Source organism: Balaenoptera ricei, chromosome 3 (genome assembly GCF_028023285.1).
Source record: "Balaenoptera ricei isolate mBalRic1 chromosome 3, mBalRic1.hap2, whole genome shotgun sequence".
Classification (NCBI taxonomy): Eukaryota; Metazoa; Chordata; class Mammalia; order Artiodactyla; family Balaenopteridae; genus Balaenoptera; species Balaenoptera ricei.
Genome location: NC_082641.1, coordinates 30334075 through 30354366, shown reverse-complemented (window position 1 = coordinate 30354366; position 20292 = coordinate 30334075). Strand labels below are relative to the sequence as shown.

The 20292-nt window shown below is 35.2% G+C and overlaps 1 protein-coding gene across 9 annotated transcripts in view; it reads left to right on the top strand.

The window, feature by feature from the left end:
- LMBRD2 (LMBR1 domain containing 2) overlaps positions 1 to 20292 on the top strand; it is a 71227-nt gene that overhangs the window by 768 nt on the left and 50167 nt on the right. For 8 of the 9 annotated variants that reach the window (XM_059916226.1, XM_059916227.1, XM_059916222.1 and 5 more), the window contains 5 exons: positions 8804 to 9040; positions 9298 to 9395; positions 10679 to 10774; positions 13670 to 13837; positions 14759 to 14969. In XM_059916226.1, the coding sequence (XP_059772209.1) occupies positions 8867 to 9040; positions 9298 to 9395; positions 10679 to 10774; positions 13670 to 13837; positions 14759 to 14969 (747 nt within the window). In that variant the 5' untranslated portion in view covers positions 8804 to 8866. Of the gene's footprint in view, positions 1 to 8803; positions 9041 to 9297; positions 9396 to 10678; positions 10775 to 13669; positions 13838 to 14758; positions 14970 to 20292 lie in introns of those variants that run through there. The other variant, XM_059916231.1, reaches the window with a different exon arrangement.

Genomic DNA, 20292 nt, shown 5'->3' with positions numbered 1-20292 from the left:
CGGTTGCTCACTCTCAACCGGCTTCTTTCTGTTTGCCTCGCCTCCTGAAAGCACGCTGCTTTTAGCCTCTGTCCGCGGAGAAGAGTTTGGAGCTGGTTGGAGTAGAGCGAGTGCCGTACTCCGGGTAGGATGACCGTGCGAAATGCATTAGGCAAACTGTACTGTAACCGTGACCCTGGGAAAACAGTGGAAGAGAGATAGGGGAATAGCTTCCAGCCCTAATAAAAATGGAGAGGATGTATAAGGTTCAGAAGTAAGCAACCCAGCGTCATAAATATATTAGAATATTACTTAAGTATGCTGTGTAGCATGCCTTTTTATTTCTTTAAAAAAAAAAAAAAGCTTCGATTTACACTGGAATTAAACCTCCCTTGCTTGGGTACGTGCTTGTTTCAGGCTTGATGCTTAGCTTGAAAAATAACCACCTTTTGACAGAGGAAAACATTCATGAACCTTTAGTTTGTTCCTGAAACTAGGTGAAATTGGTGTAAAGAAGGGATCTGTTCACAGATTGAGTCTGATTGAAACCAGGTGAAGAATACGAGGCTGAATGTTCACAATTCATCAAACTAATGTTACCTGGAAAATATTTTTAAATGCAGTGTTCTGATTTTTTACATCAAGTGACCTTTAAGCAGTTACCTTCGCTTGAAATCTACATCCTTTTCCCTTAAAATTGCAACTTAGAGGAAATATCTTTAACATAAAAAAGTTATAGTCTCCTTCAGGAAAGTGAACAGGACAGAGGCCGCTTATAAGCTAATGGAGGAGAAAAAATAAACAAGAAAAAAATATTTAAAATACCATGATGAGAATAAACAAAGTTTTGAGGTATAAAGTAATTGGGAGAGGCCACTTTAGATAGAGATCTTATAGATAGGAAGTTCTAACAGATGGGATGATTCTAAATTTAAACATGAGAAATATCCTCATACTAGGATTTAGCCTGAGAGCTAGGGAACATTTCTAGTTTTCAGAATACTTGAAATATCTGAATTAGTGGGCACAAGGTCCTTTATAGGACTTCAGAGAGAGCCTGTCAACTTGGAAAATCAAAGTCTTCAAATTGTAGAATAGATATTTCACTAACAGTTTGCTCTGGCAGCAGAAATATTTTAGCTTACTAAAATGGGAATAATTTTTTTCTGCATTCCTTCTAATAATGGCTGTTCTCTTAGTATAGTAAGTAGAAGTTTAACTTGGTAAATTGGTACTTTAATATAAGGAATTGTGTCCATTGAAGACTTGAGATTACCGGCTACATAGAGGTTGCTGTTTGGTCTTTTCAAGAACTGCATTATGATTGCTACTGATGTGGATTATTTTGTTTTCCTGATTAATTTTATTCTTTTAACCTACTCAGCACACCCCATGTCCCATTTTAGTGAGAGAGGTATACCATATTTCTAGAAGTAGAATTACTAGATCAGTATCTAGGACAAATCAATTACATTTTTTTTTTTATGTCTGCAAATGACATTAGAGTGAGTAATTTCTAGTACTCTTTAGAAGTTTCAGATAGAGTACAAAGTGACTTTGTAAATTGGGAAAATGTTTTTCATACAAGAGGCAAGAGCATAGTTAGTTACAAGATATTCAATATTAGGGCATAGGACAGGCCAAAAAGGACTAGAAATTACATTCAGCTATAAGCTATGTATATAGCTTATATGTATATATATATTCAGTAGTATATTATTGTTCTTTTTGAAAATCAAATGTGACAAAAGAGGTTCTATTTAAATAGAAGTGTGATGTGCTTTTTCCTTAGTTCCATCATAGCATGAAGTAAATCTTAAGATTCGTTAGTGTTTTTTTATGTTATTTAGCTTAGGTGAACAAAAGACTAAGAACAGTTACATAGCAAGAAGTTTCTATCTGCTAATCAAATTTCAAAAGATTCCTTTTCCCTCAATTAATTTTATTTTTATTTATTTATTTTTAATTTATTATTTATTTTATTTAGTTATTTTTGGCTGCATTGGGTCTTTGTTGCTGCACGCAGGCTTTCTCTAGTTGTGGCGAGCGGGGGCTACTCTTCGTTGCAGTGCACGGGCTTCTCCTTGCGGTGGCTTCTCTTGTTGCGGAGCACAAGCTCTAGGTGCACAGGCTTCAGTAGTTGTGACGCGTGGGCTCAGTAGTTGTGGCACACGGGCTTAGTTGCTCCGCGGCATGTGGGATCTTCCCGGACCAGGGATCGAACCCACGTCCCCTGCATTGGCAGGCAGATTCTCAACCACTGCGCCACCAGGGAAGTCCCTCAATTAATTTTAAAGTAGATCTAAAAGATCTACTTTTTAAAGTAGTTCTCTGCAGTTTAATACTATCTATAATGGGCAGATTGGGGCAAGAACAGAAGGGCTCTTTCCCAATTCTGATATGCTCTGTTTTCTTTTTTACTTTCCCCATGTAGATTAGAGTCATATATTATCCTTAAGTTATGGCAACCTTAAACCTGCAAAGTTAAAAAGGCTTAGTTAAATTCTATATTAAACATGACTTTATTAGCACTCTATCTTTATATATATAAAGAAATAATAGGAGAACGTTTCTACTTTGTTCATTGAAATGAAATGAGCAAATGAAAACTGAGCAAAAGAAATGATTTAAACAGCCTAAATTGCATTGAGAAAGTATGTCTGGACTGGAGCAGAGAGTCTGGTATCCTAATTGTGAGCCTGGCTCTGTAGTCAGGATGCCTCTGAATCCCAGTTCTTACCCTCTCTGTGCCATTTTCTCCTCTACTAAACAAGGATATTAACCTTTCTTACTGGGCTGTGAAGTCGAATTCAATACAGCATGTTAAGCGCTAGCACAGTGCTTGGAATCTAGTAAACTCACACAAAATATTAACTACTTGCTTTTTTAAAAAATTATTTTGTTACTAGGAAGGATTCTAAAGATTATTTTCTAATTACCAAAGTAAGTCTTATAATCTCTTTACCTAAAATCTTTAAGGACCCGTTACAATTCCAGTTGTTTTCTTCTTGCCTACTTACTGGTTGCTACCTCTCTCATGTCTTGCCAAAGGTGGAACAGTTTGTATATGTCCATCTTTCTTCAAAAGGGCTGTTGCTCTTTGGAATTCACTTCACCTGGTTGGTTTGCCAACTCAGCTCATTTTTTAAGATGGCTTCAAAAGATATGCCTTTTTTGCATTTTTAGAGTGGGAGTTACATTCTTTTGTGGTATTCTATCTGTATCCTAAGCTGAATTCTCCCTATACCTGAAATCATTAAACATGGGATTAATGATTATCTTTGGAAGGTTTAAATTTTGATTGGTGGTAAAGAATTGTTGACTTTCATTATTTACATCTAGTTCTGATTCTTTTGATTTTTCATTATTTGGATCTCGAGTTGTCTCCTAGTTTTTATTCACATGTCTGAGTAAAGATACATATTTAAGTTAACACAGTCTGTCTGATGAATCATTAGGTTCTAGATGGAAATTTTTAATTCAGTTCAGAATCTTAGGTTTTGACAAAATTTTTGTCCTGTTCTCTTGTTCAGTTGATACCAATCTTTCCTTCCTGTCTTTTTCTTTTCTCCCCCCACCCCTTTTTTTTTTTTGAAAATATTTGGGATGTTTCAGATTCCAAAATGATCTTAACCTCTAAATTTTCTGCTTAAAGTGTGTTTAGCCTGAAAAACTATTATCAACCATAAAATACTCAGGAAATAGTACTCCAAGTCAGTAACATTAGCAAACTAATTATGAAACGCATTTGAAGGTAGTATTGTATAATATCTTGATGATTGGTAAAAGACTGAATTGGATTTTAAATGTTTAAAACTTTCAGAACTGATATTTTGAAAGGTAGACTGTGCCTGCATATTAGGTACTAAAATATGAGTGAATGAATTGGCATTTTGATTTTAAGTAAAATCTACTTTTGCTGCTGTGGTGTTAATGCCCACCTATGATAGCTTTATGCCTCTTTTTCATTTCTAATCACATGCAACTAAATTTGGATTTGCCTCCAAATTTTAGCATTTTCTTGTTTTATTTTTGCCTTTTAGCCTAAACACATTATTTTGATAAAGAATATCATTAGAAGGACCATTGTTGTGGTCAAAGGAATATTTGCCCTTTTGCCCCCAAGTATATTTTTGCATAGCTGCACATCGTTACAGTTCAGCAAATGATCCATTTTGATTCACCTCCATTTTGATCATTTGCCTAGAAGAATGGCATTGTCTTTCTATATGACATTTGTGTGTCAAGTGTACCTTCTTGACATGGCTTTGAGGTGTGTTCTATCTCTTCACAATGGACAGAACCCAAAGGACAGATGAAGGGGTGTTTGGGCTATCTTACAGACCTAGAGAGGTAATCCCACTTTGTCACGTGAGGCAAGGGGAGCAATTTCTGTGAACATGAACATCATTTTTTGTTTTATAGGAATGAGTGTGGGTCCAAGCTGTGCTAACCACAGAGAATGAGAAACAAAAAACATTTGGTATCCATCCATTCATGGTTTTTTTGGGGTTCGGGGGGAAGACCATTTAGGGTAAAGCTATTCTTTGAGACCATTGAGGCGACTAGTTATCTTCTGGAAGCACACAGTATGAAGGAGGTGGAGATTAGCAACTAGCATTTATTGAAGACCTACTCTGGAACTCCTGTTGGTTTTTTACTTTTATAACTCACTTGATCTTCATAGCAACCTATGTGAGGTGATCATATATCCTCATTCAACAGCTTGAATTGCATACAATTACACAATTATTAAATAGAGGTGGGATTTGGAACCCAGGTTTACCGTAATATAATAAAACATTTGTGTTTTAAAATAGTTGTAATTCTAGGCACTTGGTAACACTACAGCAAAATTTTTCATTATCTAGTTGCTATGTGTTTTACTTTCATATTACTACACTGATTTTTAAATAGTATTAAAATGACAAAAAAACCCACTTATCATTTGAAATTAAAAGCACACACACACAAAGAAAGAGCAAGAAAGAAAATAGAAGTCATCTCTTTACTACGTTGTGGCACCACTGTTAGCATTTTGATGTATATTTGTCCATGCATATATGTGTGTTTCTTATGTATACTCCCTAAGATCCCACCCATGCCCCTTTTTACATCTCTAAAGTGTCCCTCTGGATCTCACCTTTCTTCTGGGCTGGAGGAATCTGGTGGGCCCCTTTAATCATTGTCTGTAATGGAGTCTTTCTGTTAGGTGGTCCTTGACTCAGACACAGATCCCTGCTCCCATAGGTCATGGCCAGGTTAGCAGGATTAGTGATTTATGAAACCCTTGGCTGCTTTTGTCAAAAAGGTAATGGACAACAATGAGACTGGTGGACATTTTTAAGACTTGCTGAACTATTTAGTACAAACATTTAAGTTGTTTCTATGTTTTTATGTTTAAATAATGCTGCTGTGAAAAATAATATTGTAGATAAATCTTTGTTCCCATTTTGGTTTTTCTCTAAGTTATTTGAAGAAGTGTTGCTAGGGCCACAAGGATATATACCTTTTTTAAGTTCTTTGATACATAGTGCCAAATTGCTGTCCACCCTGGCAATGAGGGTTTTTTTTAATACACCAAACTTGAGTTGTCCAATCTTTATTTTTATTAGATTTTAATTGATAATTATTTTATGAATTTAATATACAAATAACTAAATCAGATGGAGAATACAGCACCCCTAGCTTTGAACAGAAAATTATTCAGCTGAAACAACTAAAACAGGCTATAGGAATTCGTAAAGAACCTTGGAAACTACTATCATTCTGGACCGTAAAAAAAAATTCCTTATTTGAAATTAGGTACAAGGTCAAAGATATGTACTTTAAAACTATTATTTTCTCATCTCAGGTTAGGGAAATCCCAACTTTCATTTCTAGTTTCATGGGACCCCCTAGGCATAACCTTGTGTCATAACAAGGCAACAAGTGTTCAGTTTGAACAGAAATAAATGGTGTGATGAACAGAATTATAGACCCCCCAAGGATATCTATGCTTTAACCCCTGTGGAACCAGTAAATATGACTAGATTATCCAGGTGGCCCCAATAAGATCAGATGAACCCTTAAAAGCAGAGCTCTCTTCAAGCAAAGGGCAGAAGAGAAAGTTAGCAATTTCAAGCATGCGGAGGATTTGACAAGCCGTTACTGGCTCTGAGGTATATAGGGCTGCATGCAAAGACTAGAAAGAAGCCTCTAGAACTAAGGGCAAATGCTAGCTGACAGCCAGCAAGGAAGTGAGGATCTCAGTCCTATAACCATAAGAAACTGAATTTTACCAACAGCCTGAAGGAACTTAGAAATGGATTCTTCCCCAGAGTCTCCAGAAAGGGGCCCCTGCTGACACCTTGATTTCAATATTGAGAACTCAGTTGAGCCACACTGTGCCTAGACATCTGACCCACAGAAACTATGAAATATCTAACCTTCAGAAACTATGACACGTGGGTGTTGTTTTAAGCCACTAAGTTTACAGTAATTCTTTACAGCAGCAATAGGAGACAAATACACTGAGTATGGGAAGAGATGTAACCAAATCATTTCTTTATACTAGAATAAAGGGTCCATAATTCTGTTTATTCACTATAACACTTAAAAGTACTGACTATGAATCAGACTGAAAAACTGACAGCTGTTGTAAAAAAATTAGTAACTAGCAGCAAGTTTATAACTGATTGTGTTGTTTGCTTATACCCATAATCTTATTATGTAACTATTATCGATGTTTCCACATATTTCATTGTTGTTCATTCATTCTTATTTTTATGCATGTTATGTAAAAATCTGTGAATCTAGTTTTTCAGTTAATGTTATGGTAGTTTTCTAATGTTATTGAATAATCTTAACAAATATCATTTCTTATACTTCAATAATAGTCCATCAATGGTTCTGCCATGCCTTAGCATTTCCTTGCTAATCTCTGATATTCATTCTTTTTTCTATGGTTGTCATATTCCTTGCACTGGACAATTTCAGGCAAAATAAATATCTAGGTCCAACCATAAAGGGATTTTCATATGATAATTATATTAAATTCACATTGAGTGATTTTTTCTTAAAAAAGCTGTATCTTAAAGATGGTAACAGTTTTCATCAGCACATTCTACATCGAGCTGTCACCTAACCACTTAATCTATTCTTGACTTAAAAATAAGATTTGACTTAATGTTATTGTAATGGTACAAGTTGTTTCTTTGAAAATGAAATTTGAAATTTTGAGTAGTAGTAATGAGCAGAGTTATAAGCCTTTTGACTTGTAATAAGTATTTGTAAAATCAGTTTTGGGGACAATAACAAGAGTTTTACATTGCCTTTGAAGTCAGCAGTAATAAAAAAAATAGTGTATATACTAAAGCATACAGTAATGTTTTTTATTCATTGGCCTATTCATTCAAGAGATATTTTTTTGAATAGCGACTGTATGCCAGACACTGTATTAGAGACATGGGATACAGTACTGAATAAAATAGTCAAGTCTCTGCTCTCATGGAGTCTGTGTGTGTGTGTGTGTGTGTTGGGGGGGTGTTTTCAGGGAGACAGTAAAGAATATACATTATATCAGGTGGATAAGTGCTTTGAAGAAAAATATAGCAGGATATGGTGATGGAGAGTGACAAATGGGGTTCAATTTTAGATATTTAAGAATGAAAATATTGGTTGAAATCCACAGAGGAATGGAAAGAAACTACTTCAATAATATAAAGGAATAATGAAGTAAATAGTTTATTAAATGTGATTTGTATTTGTGTTATTCCATATAGAAGTATTTCTTATGTAAATTTAAATTTAGCCTATTAAAGTACCCAAATTTCTTTATTCTTTTAATAACTAGTTTTGGTTGGAGATGTTTGTTAGTTTGACATAGTTTATTGATTCTACCTTATTTTATTTTGGTGGGTTGCATCATAATCTTGATTCTCTATGTTAAGATGTTGGTTCATTCCTTGGGATACTGTAGTTAATCCATAGACAAAGAAAAATGCCTGACATTGATTTTATAGAGGTGGAAAGCACATATATTTTCTTCAGTTAGTGAAGGTAAATTATTTTATAAGAGTAGAGAGACATCAAATAAACCATTTTCTGCTATCTGTATCATCAACATTTATAATTAAAAATATTTTTGAATGTATGACTTTATTCAGTAATCACTGATAAATCTTTCTGCCTATAAAATAGGTGAAGTAACTTTAAAGAAAATAAGATTTGTGTAGATAGATGGAAAGTGATGAGTATATTGAGTATATTTTGTGGAGCAGTAAATGAATAAGAATTTCAGGTCCCAAAAGTTAGACAAGATGAGGACGAAAGAAAGAAAAATACTATTTCAAACAAAGGAAACGTTACTTTCAAATGGTCTGTCTCTTTCTGGCTCTCCCTCCCTCTCTTTTAGAAAATCTTAAGTAATGACTATGGATACTTAGAAAACTTTATTTTACAAAATATCTAATTTCCTAGAATCCAGTCACTAGTGTATTTAATAGAAAATATTCTGTTAGGACTTATAATATTAAGGAACAAACTTCAAGTGATGCTGTATTGAAACTGTTCATATCTAGTATTCTTACTTTGTAATATTTTTGGAACTAGTGTGGTTTTTGCTAAAATGGTTTTTTTTCCTGAAAATGCAATTTATGTGAAATTTTCAACATATGATTTAAAAAATAAGTACTTGAGGGTAGGAATTATCCTTTTCATCTTACTCATGGTCCAATGTAAAGCCTGACAGTTTTCTAAAGACTCTATTAGTACATTAATAAAAAAATAATTAGGAGATTTCCAAGTGGTCATTTCCTATGTTAACACTTTTTTTTTTCCCCAGTTTACAGATATGATCCAGGCCTGTATGTGAATTACTTTGGTTAATCAGAGCAAACATTGAATAATGAGTGGTGCAGCTTTGGGACTCGAGATTGTTTTTGTCTTTTTTCTGGCATTATTCTTACTTCATCGATATGGAGACTTTAAGAAACAACATAGACTTGTAATTGTTGGAACACTGCTAGCTTGGTATCTCTGCTTTCTAATTGTCTTCATACTGCCTCTGGATGTTAGTACGGTAAGAGGTGAAACTGATTTTCACAACTTAAAAGGCAGTTGTAGTCATACAGCATGTTTGAGATATGTTTTTAAGACAACCAAGTCATGTAAAAGTTAACTTATATTTTAAACTTAAGTGTTACTCTATGAATTTGATCACTAAAAGGCATAGCCAGGAAGGTACTTTTGGGTAGATAGGTTGATACACTTCAGTATCCCTTAAGTACTTGGTAACTTTTTGGTTTTCATTTTTAAACCATACCTTCATTGCTTTAGACAATATACAACCGGTGCAAACATGCTGCTGCAAACTCGAGCCCTACTGAGAGTAGCAACATTACAGGATTGTATGCAGCTGCTACCCCGGTTCCAAGGTACTTTCTTCTTCTTTTTTTTTTTTTTTTAATATTGTAGGGGGCAATTTGTTTAAAAATTGTCAGTTTTTACCATCTGGATTTTATATTTATAAAAGTTTATCCTCATTCTCTATTCACCTCCCTTCTTCATCCTTTGCTAATAGACTTTTAATTACCTTGTATCTTATTTAAGTTTAAATCTTAAATAAATTTTAGATATTTATTGGTAAACAAGGCCTTTCAGTAGATGCTAATGAGAAGCTTGGAGAAGGCCTGATTTTTTTTAGTCCCTTACTAAGAAAGTGACTTCCAAAAGCTATTTTTCCTCTCAGCCTCTCCCCTATCAAAAAAAATGGGGCATGCATTTTCTCATTTGCCTTAATTTACAAGGTTGTAATAAAGGACGAGGAGGTTATTCTGTATGTAGGATATTCCTTTCATATTGCACATCCTTTGATATCATTATAGTTTTAGACTGAGAATAAAGTTCAAATTATCAAAAGGTTATATTGAATTCATATCAAACTTCCAAGTAAAAAACCAATAAATATTGGTTATAGCTTTTACCAATGCTTCAAGTAGTATTCATATGCTTCTTTATGCAGCTTTTATTTTTTTTTAATCAAAGCTGGATAAGGGTAAATTTTAAATGTAGTTGTTATTCCCTTTTGAAGAACCATTGTGGATTGTTGGAAGCCCTTGGGCTAAAGGATAACCTTACAGTCTAGGCAGGCTGACTATTACTGGAAGAATCTATGGGCAGATACACATATATTCAGAAACTTCAAACAGAATTATGTATAGATGCTGGCATCTATCTCCATAAGAGATATGCTATATGACTGATGAGTTAGGGTTCCAGTTTCTAGGAATTAATCACCTAACGTCTTTCTCTCCTTCCTGCCATAACCAGCCCCACAAATGGGGTGAGTGTGTATTTTAAAGGTAATCATCAACCCTAAAGGTAACTAAATCAGAGATTTGATTTCATGATGCATTTGCTTTTAAAGACTGTCACTTTATTAGTCTATTAGAACATTCTATCCTCTTTTTACTCTATGACTAAAAAAAACACTGAAAGTTGAAAATTTAAACGCATTCCTCTTTAAAACAGTTTTATTCCCTTTTTGTATGTTTTTCCGACAGTGAGCTTTGAATTTTAAGTTTCCTATGAAATTTTACAAATTAGAATCAATAATTTAAAATCTGAATGTAAGTGAACTTTGCCACGTACAAATTAATTGTGCAATTCATGTAAGTAATCATTTATGATTAATTGGCTTTAAATTGTTATTGAATAGCCCACATCCGTGTTTCAAGCCATGGAGTTATATTCCTGATGGAATCATGCCAATTTTCTGGAGGGTAGTATATTGGACATCACAATTTTTAACATGGTAAGTGGTAGTGAAGGATAAAATTTTTGATATTTTGGCTAAATTTTTAAAAGTGATTATTTTTCCAGTGAACTTTCATATTTTAGAATTTATTCAAGTGTCATTATTTTTTCCCTTAAATCTGTAACCTGTCTCTTTCTGCTCATTCGGGTCTCTCACATCTTAAAAGGAATGAAAAGAAAAAAACAAACAAGAAATAGAGAACAGAAACAAAAAATTCTCCACGTCACCATTCCATTTAAGTTATTGCCTTCTCTCTGGACGTTCTTCAATTCAGTTTTCTTCAAGTCCCATTGTTATATGAAACTGGTCTCTTGCTAAGGTCATCATTATCCCCTGGTTTTCTTTCTATGTGCTTCTCCCAACCTTCTGAATTTCCTTTATGGGCTCCATTTCTGTGGTGCATTTCCTAAATGTTGGTGTTCCCTAGGGTCCCATCTTTGGTCATCTTGTTATCTGACTCTCCCTGAATAACTTTAATTATAGCCATGGTTTCATTAACCTGTGATGCATTCCAAATCCTTCTTTCTACCTGATATAGCTTTGTCTTTCTGCTGTGCTCCAGACTCATACTTTTTCCACTGCCTACTGAGCATTTTAGATATTATGCGGGTAACTAAGCTCTAAAACTGGAGGTGGTGAACATTGCAAGAGAAAAATCACATAGCAGAGTATAGTGCCCCTGTAGCATGTTCACTGAACTTGACTAGGCCCTCAACACTGCCAGACTTTTCATCTTTTGTTTCTCTTGTCTGCTTGCTCTTCATTCTCCACAACAAATCTTTCCAATCACTACAAACCTCAGCTCTTCCCTTTGTGACTCTCTCTCTCTTACATCCTAGAAACAATCGCCTTCTCTCCTTGCAGATGACTTGACTTCCTGCCTCCCAGTGAAAAAAGAAGTCATCAGATGGCAGCTCTTTTCAGCTTCTCACCAACAAACCTACCTACCTACCCATCCTTTCTTTCCTTCCCTCCAAGAATGGAAGAGTCCCTCCTCCTGAAATATGGACCCATCCCCTTCAGCTCTCGTTACTTATACTTCTAGCTTCCAGTTTCAACCAAGCATGTACAATTCTCTCATCCTTAAAAACAAAACAAAACTGTTTCAAATCAGAACCCTTTCCAGCTTTCTATCTTCCCCCTCAATGATCTACTCATCACAGCTGAATTTTTTAAGAGACACTTTTTTGGGTATGAATTAGTACAGTAAATTGCACAGATTTTGTTTAGTTTGACTTTTTTCAAAGTGAATACACCCATGTAATCAGCACTCAGATCATGATATAGAACATGAACAATATCCCCAGAAGCTTCCCTCATACTTCTCTCCCAGTCATTATGCTCCCCAAAGGTAACCATCATTCTGACTTTGATCACCATAGATTAGTTTTGCCTGCTTTTCAACTTTATAAATATGGAGTTATACAGTATGTACTTTTTTGCCTCTCTCTTTTTGCTCATATATTTGGAAGATTCTTCTATGTTGTATGTTTCAGTATTCTTTTCTTTTTCATTTCTGTAAAAGATTCCATTTTGTGAATATACCATAGTTTATCCTACCCAGCCAAACTTCTTGAATTGTCTGCCTCAGTGTCTCCATTTGCTCCCTGCTTACCCTTTCCTCAACCCATTGAGCCGTATTTTCTACCCTCCCTTCTCCACTCACACATACAGGCTCTTAATTTACTTGACCTCTTGGCAGCATTTGATTCTATTGTTTTCTCTCTCCACTTTCAACTACTTTCTTCTCCTGGTTTCTGCTCCATATACTCCTTAGTTTTCTTCTGTAACTCTCGACTGCTCTCTCAGTTTCCTTTGCTGGTCTCTCCTTCTGTTTGTCAGCCTTTCCTTTAAAACTTGATATTTCTCAAGGTTCTGTCTCAGATCTTTCCTTCTCATTCATTCTAAATCAGTTTTTGTTTTTTTTTAATTTGTTTATTTTTAATTTATTTTATTTTTGGCTGCGTTGGGTCTTCATTGCTGCATGCGGGCTTTCTCTAGTTGCAGCGAGTGGGGGCTACTCTTCATTGCAGTGCGCAGGCTTCTCATTGTGGTGGCTTCTCGTTGCGGAGCGCGGGCTCTAGGCGCGAGGGCTTCAGTAGTTGTGGCTCGTGGGCTCTAGAGTGCAGGCTCAGTAGTTTTGGCGCATGGGCTTAGTTGCTCCGTGCATGTGGGATCTTTCCAGACCAGGGCTTGAACCTGTGTCCCCTGCATTGGCAGGCAGATTCTTAACCACTGCACCACCAGGGAAGCCCCTCATTCATTCTATATACTCACCCTTCCAGATCTCATCTACTGATGTTGTTTCAGTACCGTAGATATGGTGATGACTCTAAAAGCTACTTCCTGTGCATCTTCTTTGGGATGTGTCCTAGCTACTTCAACATCAGTGTACTGACAGCCACCCTTCTCTCCTGCTTCTTACCACAGCACCACCCCTTACCCTCTCTAAATAGTTCCAGTTTGGTTCCATTTAAGTACATTCTCCATGTTGAAGCTTTATCAGTGCTTAGAAAACTAAAATTTGATCATGTCTCCTTTCTGTTAAAGAAAATGATTCCTCATTATTCTTTGGATGCAATCTAAATTATTCGTAAAAGCATTAAAGGCCTTTTTTTAGATTCATTGTAAGTCACCCACACTGTTATACTCTCTGTTGGTCATTGTGGCCTCCTTTTGCTCCCAGGAATGTGCTTTGCTCTCCCCAAAATTTAATATTAGAAAAATATTCAACTATCTATTATAGTTTGGTTCAGTATTAATTATTACTCAAAATCATATTTATTCATGAAAAGAACCACACATTAAAATTGAGATTCACATATTTTCAGTATTTTGAGATTATACAGACATGTCAAGTGTTTTTTAATCATATTTTTTCTAATCATCCAGGATTCTGTTACCTTTTATGCAGTCATATGCAAGATCGGGAGGGTTTTCTATTACTGGAAAGATCAAAACTGCACTGATTGAGAATGCAATCTATTATGGCACCTACTTGCTGATTTTTGGAGCGTTTTTAATTTATGTAGCTGTAAACCCACACTTGCACTTAGAATGGTAAGAAAAACCATGTTCTTAACATTGTTTCTGTGTACATTTGCATTTTTTAAAATTAATTTTTATCTCATATGCAGGTAAACAAACACTTCCTTGAGAAACCTACCATTATATGTTTTATAGAGTCCCCCAAAAGAATATCATAATAATATATATTACTAAGAAGGAAAATATGGAATAACATCTTTGAGTATATATGTTAGACAAGGGACTGATGCTTTGTCTAAGAGCTATATGTTAAAAGTATTAACTCCCATGATTTTTTGATAGACTCTCCAATTTTGTGTATGACTAAATACCTAGATTTCTTTCTCATTGGGACTTGTGAATACTTTTCTTTTGTTCTGACTATAATTTGAGGGCATATTTCTCTTTAACTTTGGATTTATCATTGCAATAAAATTGAAATCTGTATTATACTTGTGGTCTATTATAATATACGTGAAGAGTCAGAGCTGAGAAGTTTAGGAATGGAGTAGCAATGATAATCCTTACTGTTGCATTCTTGAGGTTTGCGTGCATCTGCCTTAAAACAAGTTAAAATTTTTTCAGGCTTAAAATTTTTTTCAAGCTTCTCTTGGTTAATATTAAATATGAAAGCACCTAATGAAAAATATATTTTCTTCAGGATAATTTTTGCCATGAATTTTCCTAGATTCTAATTTTAACTATAATAGAAGCCGTGTTTCCTGTGTTAAAGTCTATTTCTGCAGTCACACTAACTTTTCATTAAAACACGTTATCTGCTGTTACTAAAAGAGTAGCTGAGGATTTGAAGGTCGAATTTTTTCATATAAAATTGGAGCCATCTTGTAGGGCAGTTGTTTTCCGAAAAACCATTTAACACTAGTTAGTTCCATTTGACATTTTTGTTGCAAAAATTTACCTGTCACAGCTATCTGCTTATGTTTTCTTCCTTAGGAACCAGCTTCAGACAATTGGGATAGCTGCTGCAAATACATGGGGTCTTTTTCTTCTGGTGTTGTTGTTGGGGTATGGCTTGGTAGAAATCCCTCGGTCATACTGGAATGGAGCAAAAAGAGGTTATCTACTTATGAAAACTTATTTTAAGGCAGCCAAATTGATGACGGAGAAAGCAGATGCGGAAGAGACTTTAGAAGATGTCATGGAGGTAAGCAAGTTTAAACCGTAGAGTCAACAGTCATCAAGTTGTGTGTATCTCCTTTTGGACATGCTGTTGGTTTTGTTGTTGTTGTTGGCACACTGATGGGCTTTAAAATAAAAATTTGGTGATGTACAGTTTTTAAGGATGTCTCATCATTCGAATGACTTCTTATTGGCAGTTCAGCTTCATGATATATCATCTCCATCTTCTAACCGAAAAAGATGCAGGGAGAATATATTCAGCAGTGCAGGGTTAATGCTTGTTGTCTTGGGGTAACTTTTATTTTTATTTTATTGTTTTGGCCGCGCCAGGTCTTAGTTGCGACACACGGGATCTTCGTTGAGGCATGCAGGATCTTTCGTTGCGCTGCGCGGACTCTTTGTTGTGGTGCACGGGCTTCTCTAGTTGTGACGTGCGGGTTTGCTCTCTCTCGTTGTGGTGTGCAGGCTCCAGGGCGCGTGGGCTCTGTAGTTGTGGCGCGTGGACTCTGTAGTTTGTGGCACAGGGGCTCTAGTTGAGGCACACGAGCTCAGTAGTTGTGGTGCGTGGGCTTAGTTGCCCCGCGGCAGGTGGGATCTTAGTTCCCTGACCAGGGATCAAACCCATGTCCCCTGCATTGCAAGGCGGATTCTTTAGCACTGGACCACCAGGTAAGTCCCCTGGGTTAACTTTTAATAGTTAAAAGTTAAGACTCAAAAGTTTCCCAGATTAGATGGTAAGTTATATGGTTACTGTGACATAGTAGAAGTGAAAATAGAAATTAAAGGATGCATCTTCCTGAAAGTTTGACCCAAAGTAATCCCACCAAGTATGGAAACCTCTTTAGAGACCAATATACATGGGAATTTGTGTCCCTAAGTTTTGTTTCCTGTCTGTATTCTTAATAAGGCACTTCATTTTACTCACTTGTAAAATTCATATGACTTGAACCAACTTCACAAAGTTGTTGAAAGTATAAATTTCAATAATATACACAAAAAAAATACAACAAATTATAAAATTTTGCTGTTTAATAATTTCGTTGTTGATTTTAAAAAAGATTGTAGTCACCTCAAATTTTGCTCTTCTGGGCAAATATGCTATTCCAATAATGTTATTCTTCAGCTTAAAACCTTATGTTGAAGGCTTTCGTTCACTTTAGAGTAAACCAAAATGCTGTAATGTGGCCTGCCAAAACATGATTTGGCCCACATCTAGCTCTCTCTTATCTCTCTGTCTTCCCCATGCTGGTCAACTTTGGTTCCTCTAACTTAAAAATGGTGATGATAATAGCAAACAAGTATGTAGGCAAACAAGTATATAGAGTCACATATTTGCCTATGACTTTCTAAGCACTTTATATATATTAATACATTTAATTCTCAAAACAACCTTATAAGGGAGTTTTTTTACCCTTGTTTTATAAATGAAAATGAGACACAGAGAGGGTGAGTTTCCCATGTTCACATGGCTACTGAGTGATAGAGCCACTGTGTGACTCTAGTTCATGCTTTAACAGGGATCGGCAAACTTTCTGTAAAGGGCCAGATAGTAAATATTTTGGGCTTTCTGTGCCATATGGTCTCTGTTGCAACTACTCCGTCACTGTAGCATGAAAGCAGCCGTAGACAGTATATCAATGAATGAGCAATGGATGTGTTCAAACAAGAACAGATGTTGGGCCTGATTGGATCTGGTTTGCCGACCCCTGCTCTTAACCGTTACATTCTTTGGCACTCTATTCTGTCTTTGAGTATGCTATTCCCAAACTTTTGGAATGCTCATTTCTCCAGTCTCTTTAGCTAATTCCTACTTCATTTTCAGGTCTCAACTCAAGTGAGAATTCTTCAGCGGAGTCTTCTGTGTTAGTTTCCTGGGGCTGCCATAACAAAGTACCATGAGCTAGGTGGTTTAAACAACAGAAATCCGTTGTTTCAGAGCTCTGGGGGCTGAAAATCCAAGATCGAGGTGTCAGCAGGGTTGGTTCCTTTAGAGGGCTATAGGGAAATTTGTACCATACCTCTCTTCTATCTTGTAGTTAACTGACAGTCTTTGGTGTTCCTTGGCTTGTATTATAGATCTCTGTCTTCATATTTGCATGATATTCTCCCTGTGTGCCTGTGTCCAAATTTCCTCTTTTTATAAGGACACCAGACAGATTATGGGCCCACCCCATTCCAGTATGACCTTATCATAATTTAACCAATTATATCTGCAACAACCCTATTCCCAGATAAGATTACATTCTGAGATACTGGGGCTTGAGACATCAATATATGATTTTTGGGGGAACACAGTTCAACCCGTAACAACTTCTTTGGTCCTCCAGATTCTTAAATACTCAGCAGCCATTTTTAAGTGAATGAATAAATGAACAAAAGAATAAATACTGATTCTTTAATTGTGGTTGAAAATTTTTATGTTGACTTCTCAGCATTTATTTATAAAATGTTAAGAACTGTAGCAGAAGACATTGATTCAAAATATAGGAATAAATCTCCTATAAATAATACTCTATTACATTTCCTTAGGCATGTGATGGATATTATTACATTTTTCAAAAGAAGTTAATTTATATTTGGTATTTTTTATATTTGAAAATTTGAATTTTGAAAAAAATATTTGAAAATTTATATTTGTAATAAAATAATTAAAAGGAGATCATTTAAATTTGATAATGTTCCCCTCAAAAGTTGGTATTAAATTCAGTTGTTTCAGATTTAAGGAATATGGATTTCACCAGTTCATTCAAAATTCCTTGACCAAGTATAAATTAAATGCAATTTATTATTTTAGATCTGGATTCTGCTAGGAGGAATCTTCAGTGTCTGAATAAAGATAGATTTTGTTGTTGTTGTTGTTAAATAGGAGCCCTCTACTTAGAAATAGGATGTAGAAAATTAAGGATTGGAATTGATACCTTCTTTGCTATTTTAGTGTAGGTTTAAGGTGTGAGGGATTTAAAAAATTTTAGATAAGAGAAATTTTTCCATGTAAATAAGAAACCACTCTTTTTATTGAATATATCTGATGTAAAACATTGTGTAAATTTAAGGTGTACAAAATGTTAATTTGATCCATTTTTATATGGTAAGAAACCACTCTTTTCTTAATGGATCTTTTGAAAATAGCAGCAAGTCCACATACATAGCAAGAGAACTCTCGACCTTTTGTGCCCCCTCAAAAAATGCATGATTTAGCAGGTATGAATTTCTTTGTCCATATGTTTAAAGGGAATTTGGGATCCTTCCTGTTTTTCTGAATGTCTGAAAATTTATAAACTTGTGGAGAAATTTTTTTCATCATTTTTTAAATACCTAGTGTCTTCCTGCCATGTTAAGCACTATGTGGAACTGGCCATTAGGATACTAACTGTCTAGAATAGAAAATTGTACAGTCCCTCACAGCATATGATAAATGCATACATGCTGTAAATGATACATGCTCTAGTGTAGAGAAGTTTCACTTAGAGGAAGAGGTGAAATGGAGGAAGTGAAATATGACCTGGGCCTTGAAGAATGGGTAGAATTTTCATAGCTGACAGCATTCTGGTCAGGTATCAGGAGGTTTTAAAACCAAATTAATTATGCATAAGCTAAAAGGTAAAGTTTATAAGGTTTGAAAGATAGATAGCCAGATAGCAGGGCCTTGAATGTCGGACTCAAAAGTTCAGAGTGTATTTTGAAAGCAGTGAGGAATCATTGACACCTTGCATGCAGGGAAGAGACATAATCCTGTATGTGGTTTAGGATAATCAATCTGATGGAGGTGGGCAGAATAAAGCATGAACAAGAGTACTGATAACTTAGTTTGAGAGAAAACTTTTAAAATACACTGGTTTTGAATACATCTTTTAAGAGATCACAATCACCTTTTTTTTTTTCTGGTAATTACTAATTATATTTTTCATCTATCCATAAAATCTTCCAAATGCAGTTTTATAAAAACCAGTTTAGTGTTTTATGATGTTTTCTATGGAGTGAATGTATACATCTGTGTGTCTGTTACTTTTCTTTGAAGCATTAATAAAACTTATAAGCCATGTCAAACCATTCAAAAAGAATTTTTGCTAGATGACCAGAGGTCACCTCTACCTGCTGTCATTTTTCGAGGTAGAGGATTTGGAGAGGGACAAATAGCTACTTATTCCACTGAAAATTGCCTTTTAGTCTGACTTGATATATTTTGTCTGGTAAAGAATTGATTGGGCACAATAATGACAGAGTTCAAAATTATGTTATTTGATATGAAGAAAATAAGCTATTATTTCAAATACTTTCCACACTTTATAAAAATTATGAACCTTGAAGGAAACTTAAATTTATAAGATATAGCAAATATCAATGTTTCAGTACTTGCTTTCGTTTAATATGCTAAAGAATTTAGAGGAAAAATATGATTTTCATATATAATATATAATCAGACTGTATAGTTTATATTCAAAGTTATGCTAACTAGTCAACAAAACTTTAAGGTAGCTTAGAAGTGGAAGAGTGTAATGTAGTGATGCTTCAAGCACCTTTTAAAAACCCAAGTCCTTTTATTCCATTTTTAGGCCTTACTCATTGACCTCAAAATGAAATGTTATTAAGGCCTTCTGGAATACTTTGCTCTTACCCTACAGCCTGATCAAGCACAGCGCAGACCCTTGCTCTCCTTTCCCGTTAGTCACTGGAGTTTCTTTTCCTAAAACTCCTTGTTCACTTCTGCTTGGAGGCCTTGGTACATGCTGTCCCTCTGTCTGGAATATTCTTGCTCCTCCCTTTGGTCGGCTGACTCCTATCCTCAGTTTAGCTTTTTATCTCAGTTTAAATAATCAGTTCACACTAGATTATACAGCAGTTTTCACACCATTTCTATTTGAATAATGTCTGTTTTCTTCACTAAACTAAGCTCTTTGACAGGAGCAATGTCTGTTGGTACAGATTATTCATGGGGTCTGCATATTTTAAATTTTGATGGATATTGCTAAATTATCTTCCAAATAGGTTATATCACATTTTACTGTGTATGGGGAAGCCTTTTCTCCCGCAATCTTACCTCATTACATAAGAGCAATTTTTTTATAATTTTACAAGAAAACTGTCCTCATTTTTAAAAGTTGTAGTTTTTTTAGTGGGATTGAACATCTTTTCAGATATTTATTGGCCAATTGCATTTCTTCTGTATCTTCCCATTTTTCTTTTGATTTTTAAGAGCTCTCCATATATTAAGGATAGTGATTTTTTTTCCATATGCGTTATATTTTTTCACAACTTTTTCTATATGCCCTATGGTTTCCCTGCCCCCCAGTTTTACATCTCTTAAGGCCATCCTCTACCCTATAATCAGCATGTTAATTTTAATATCC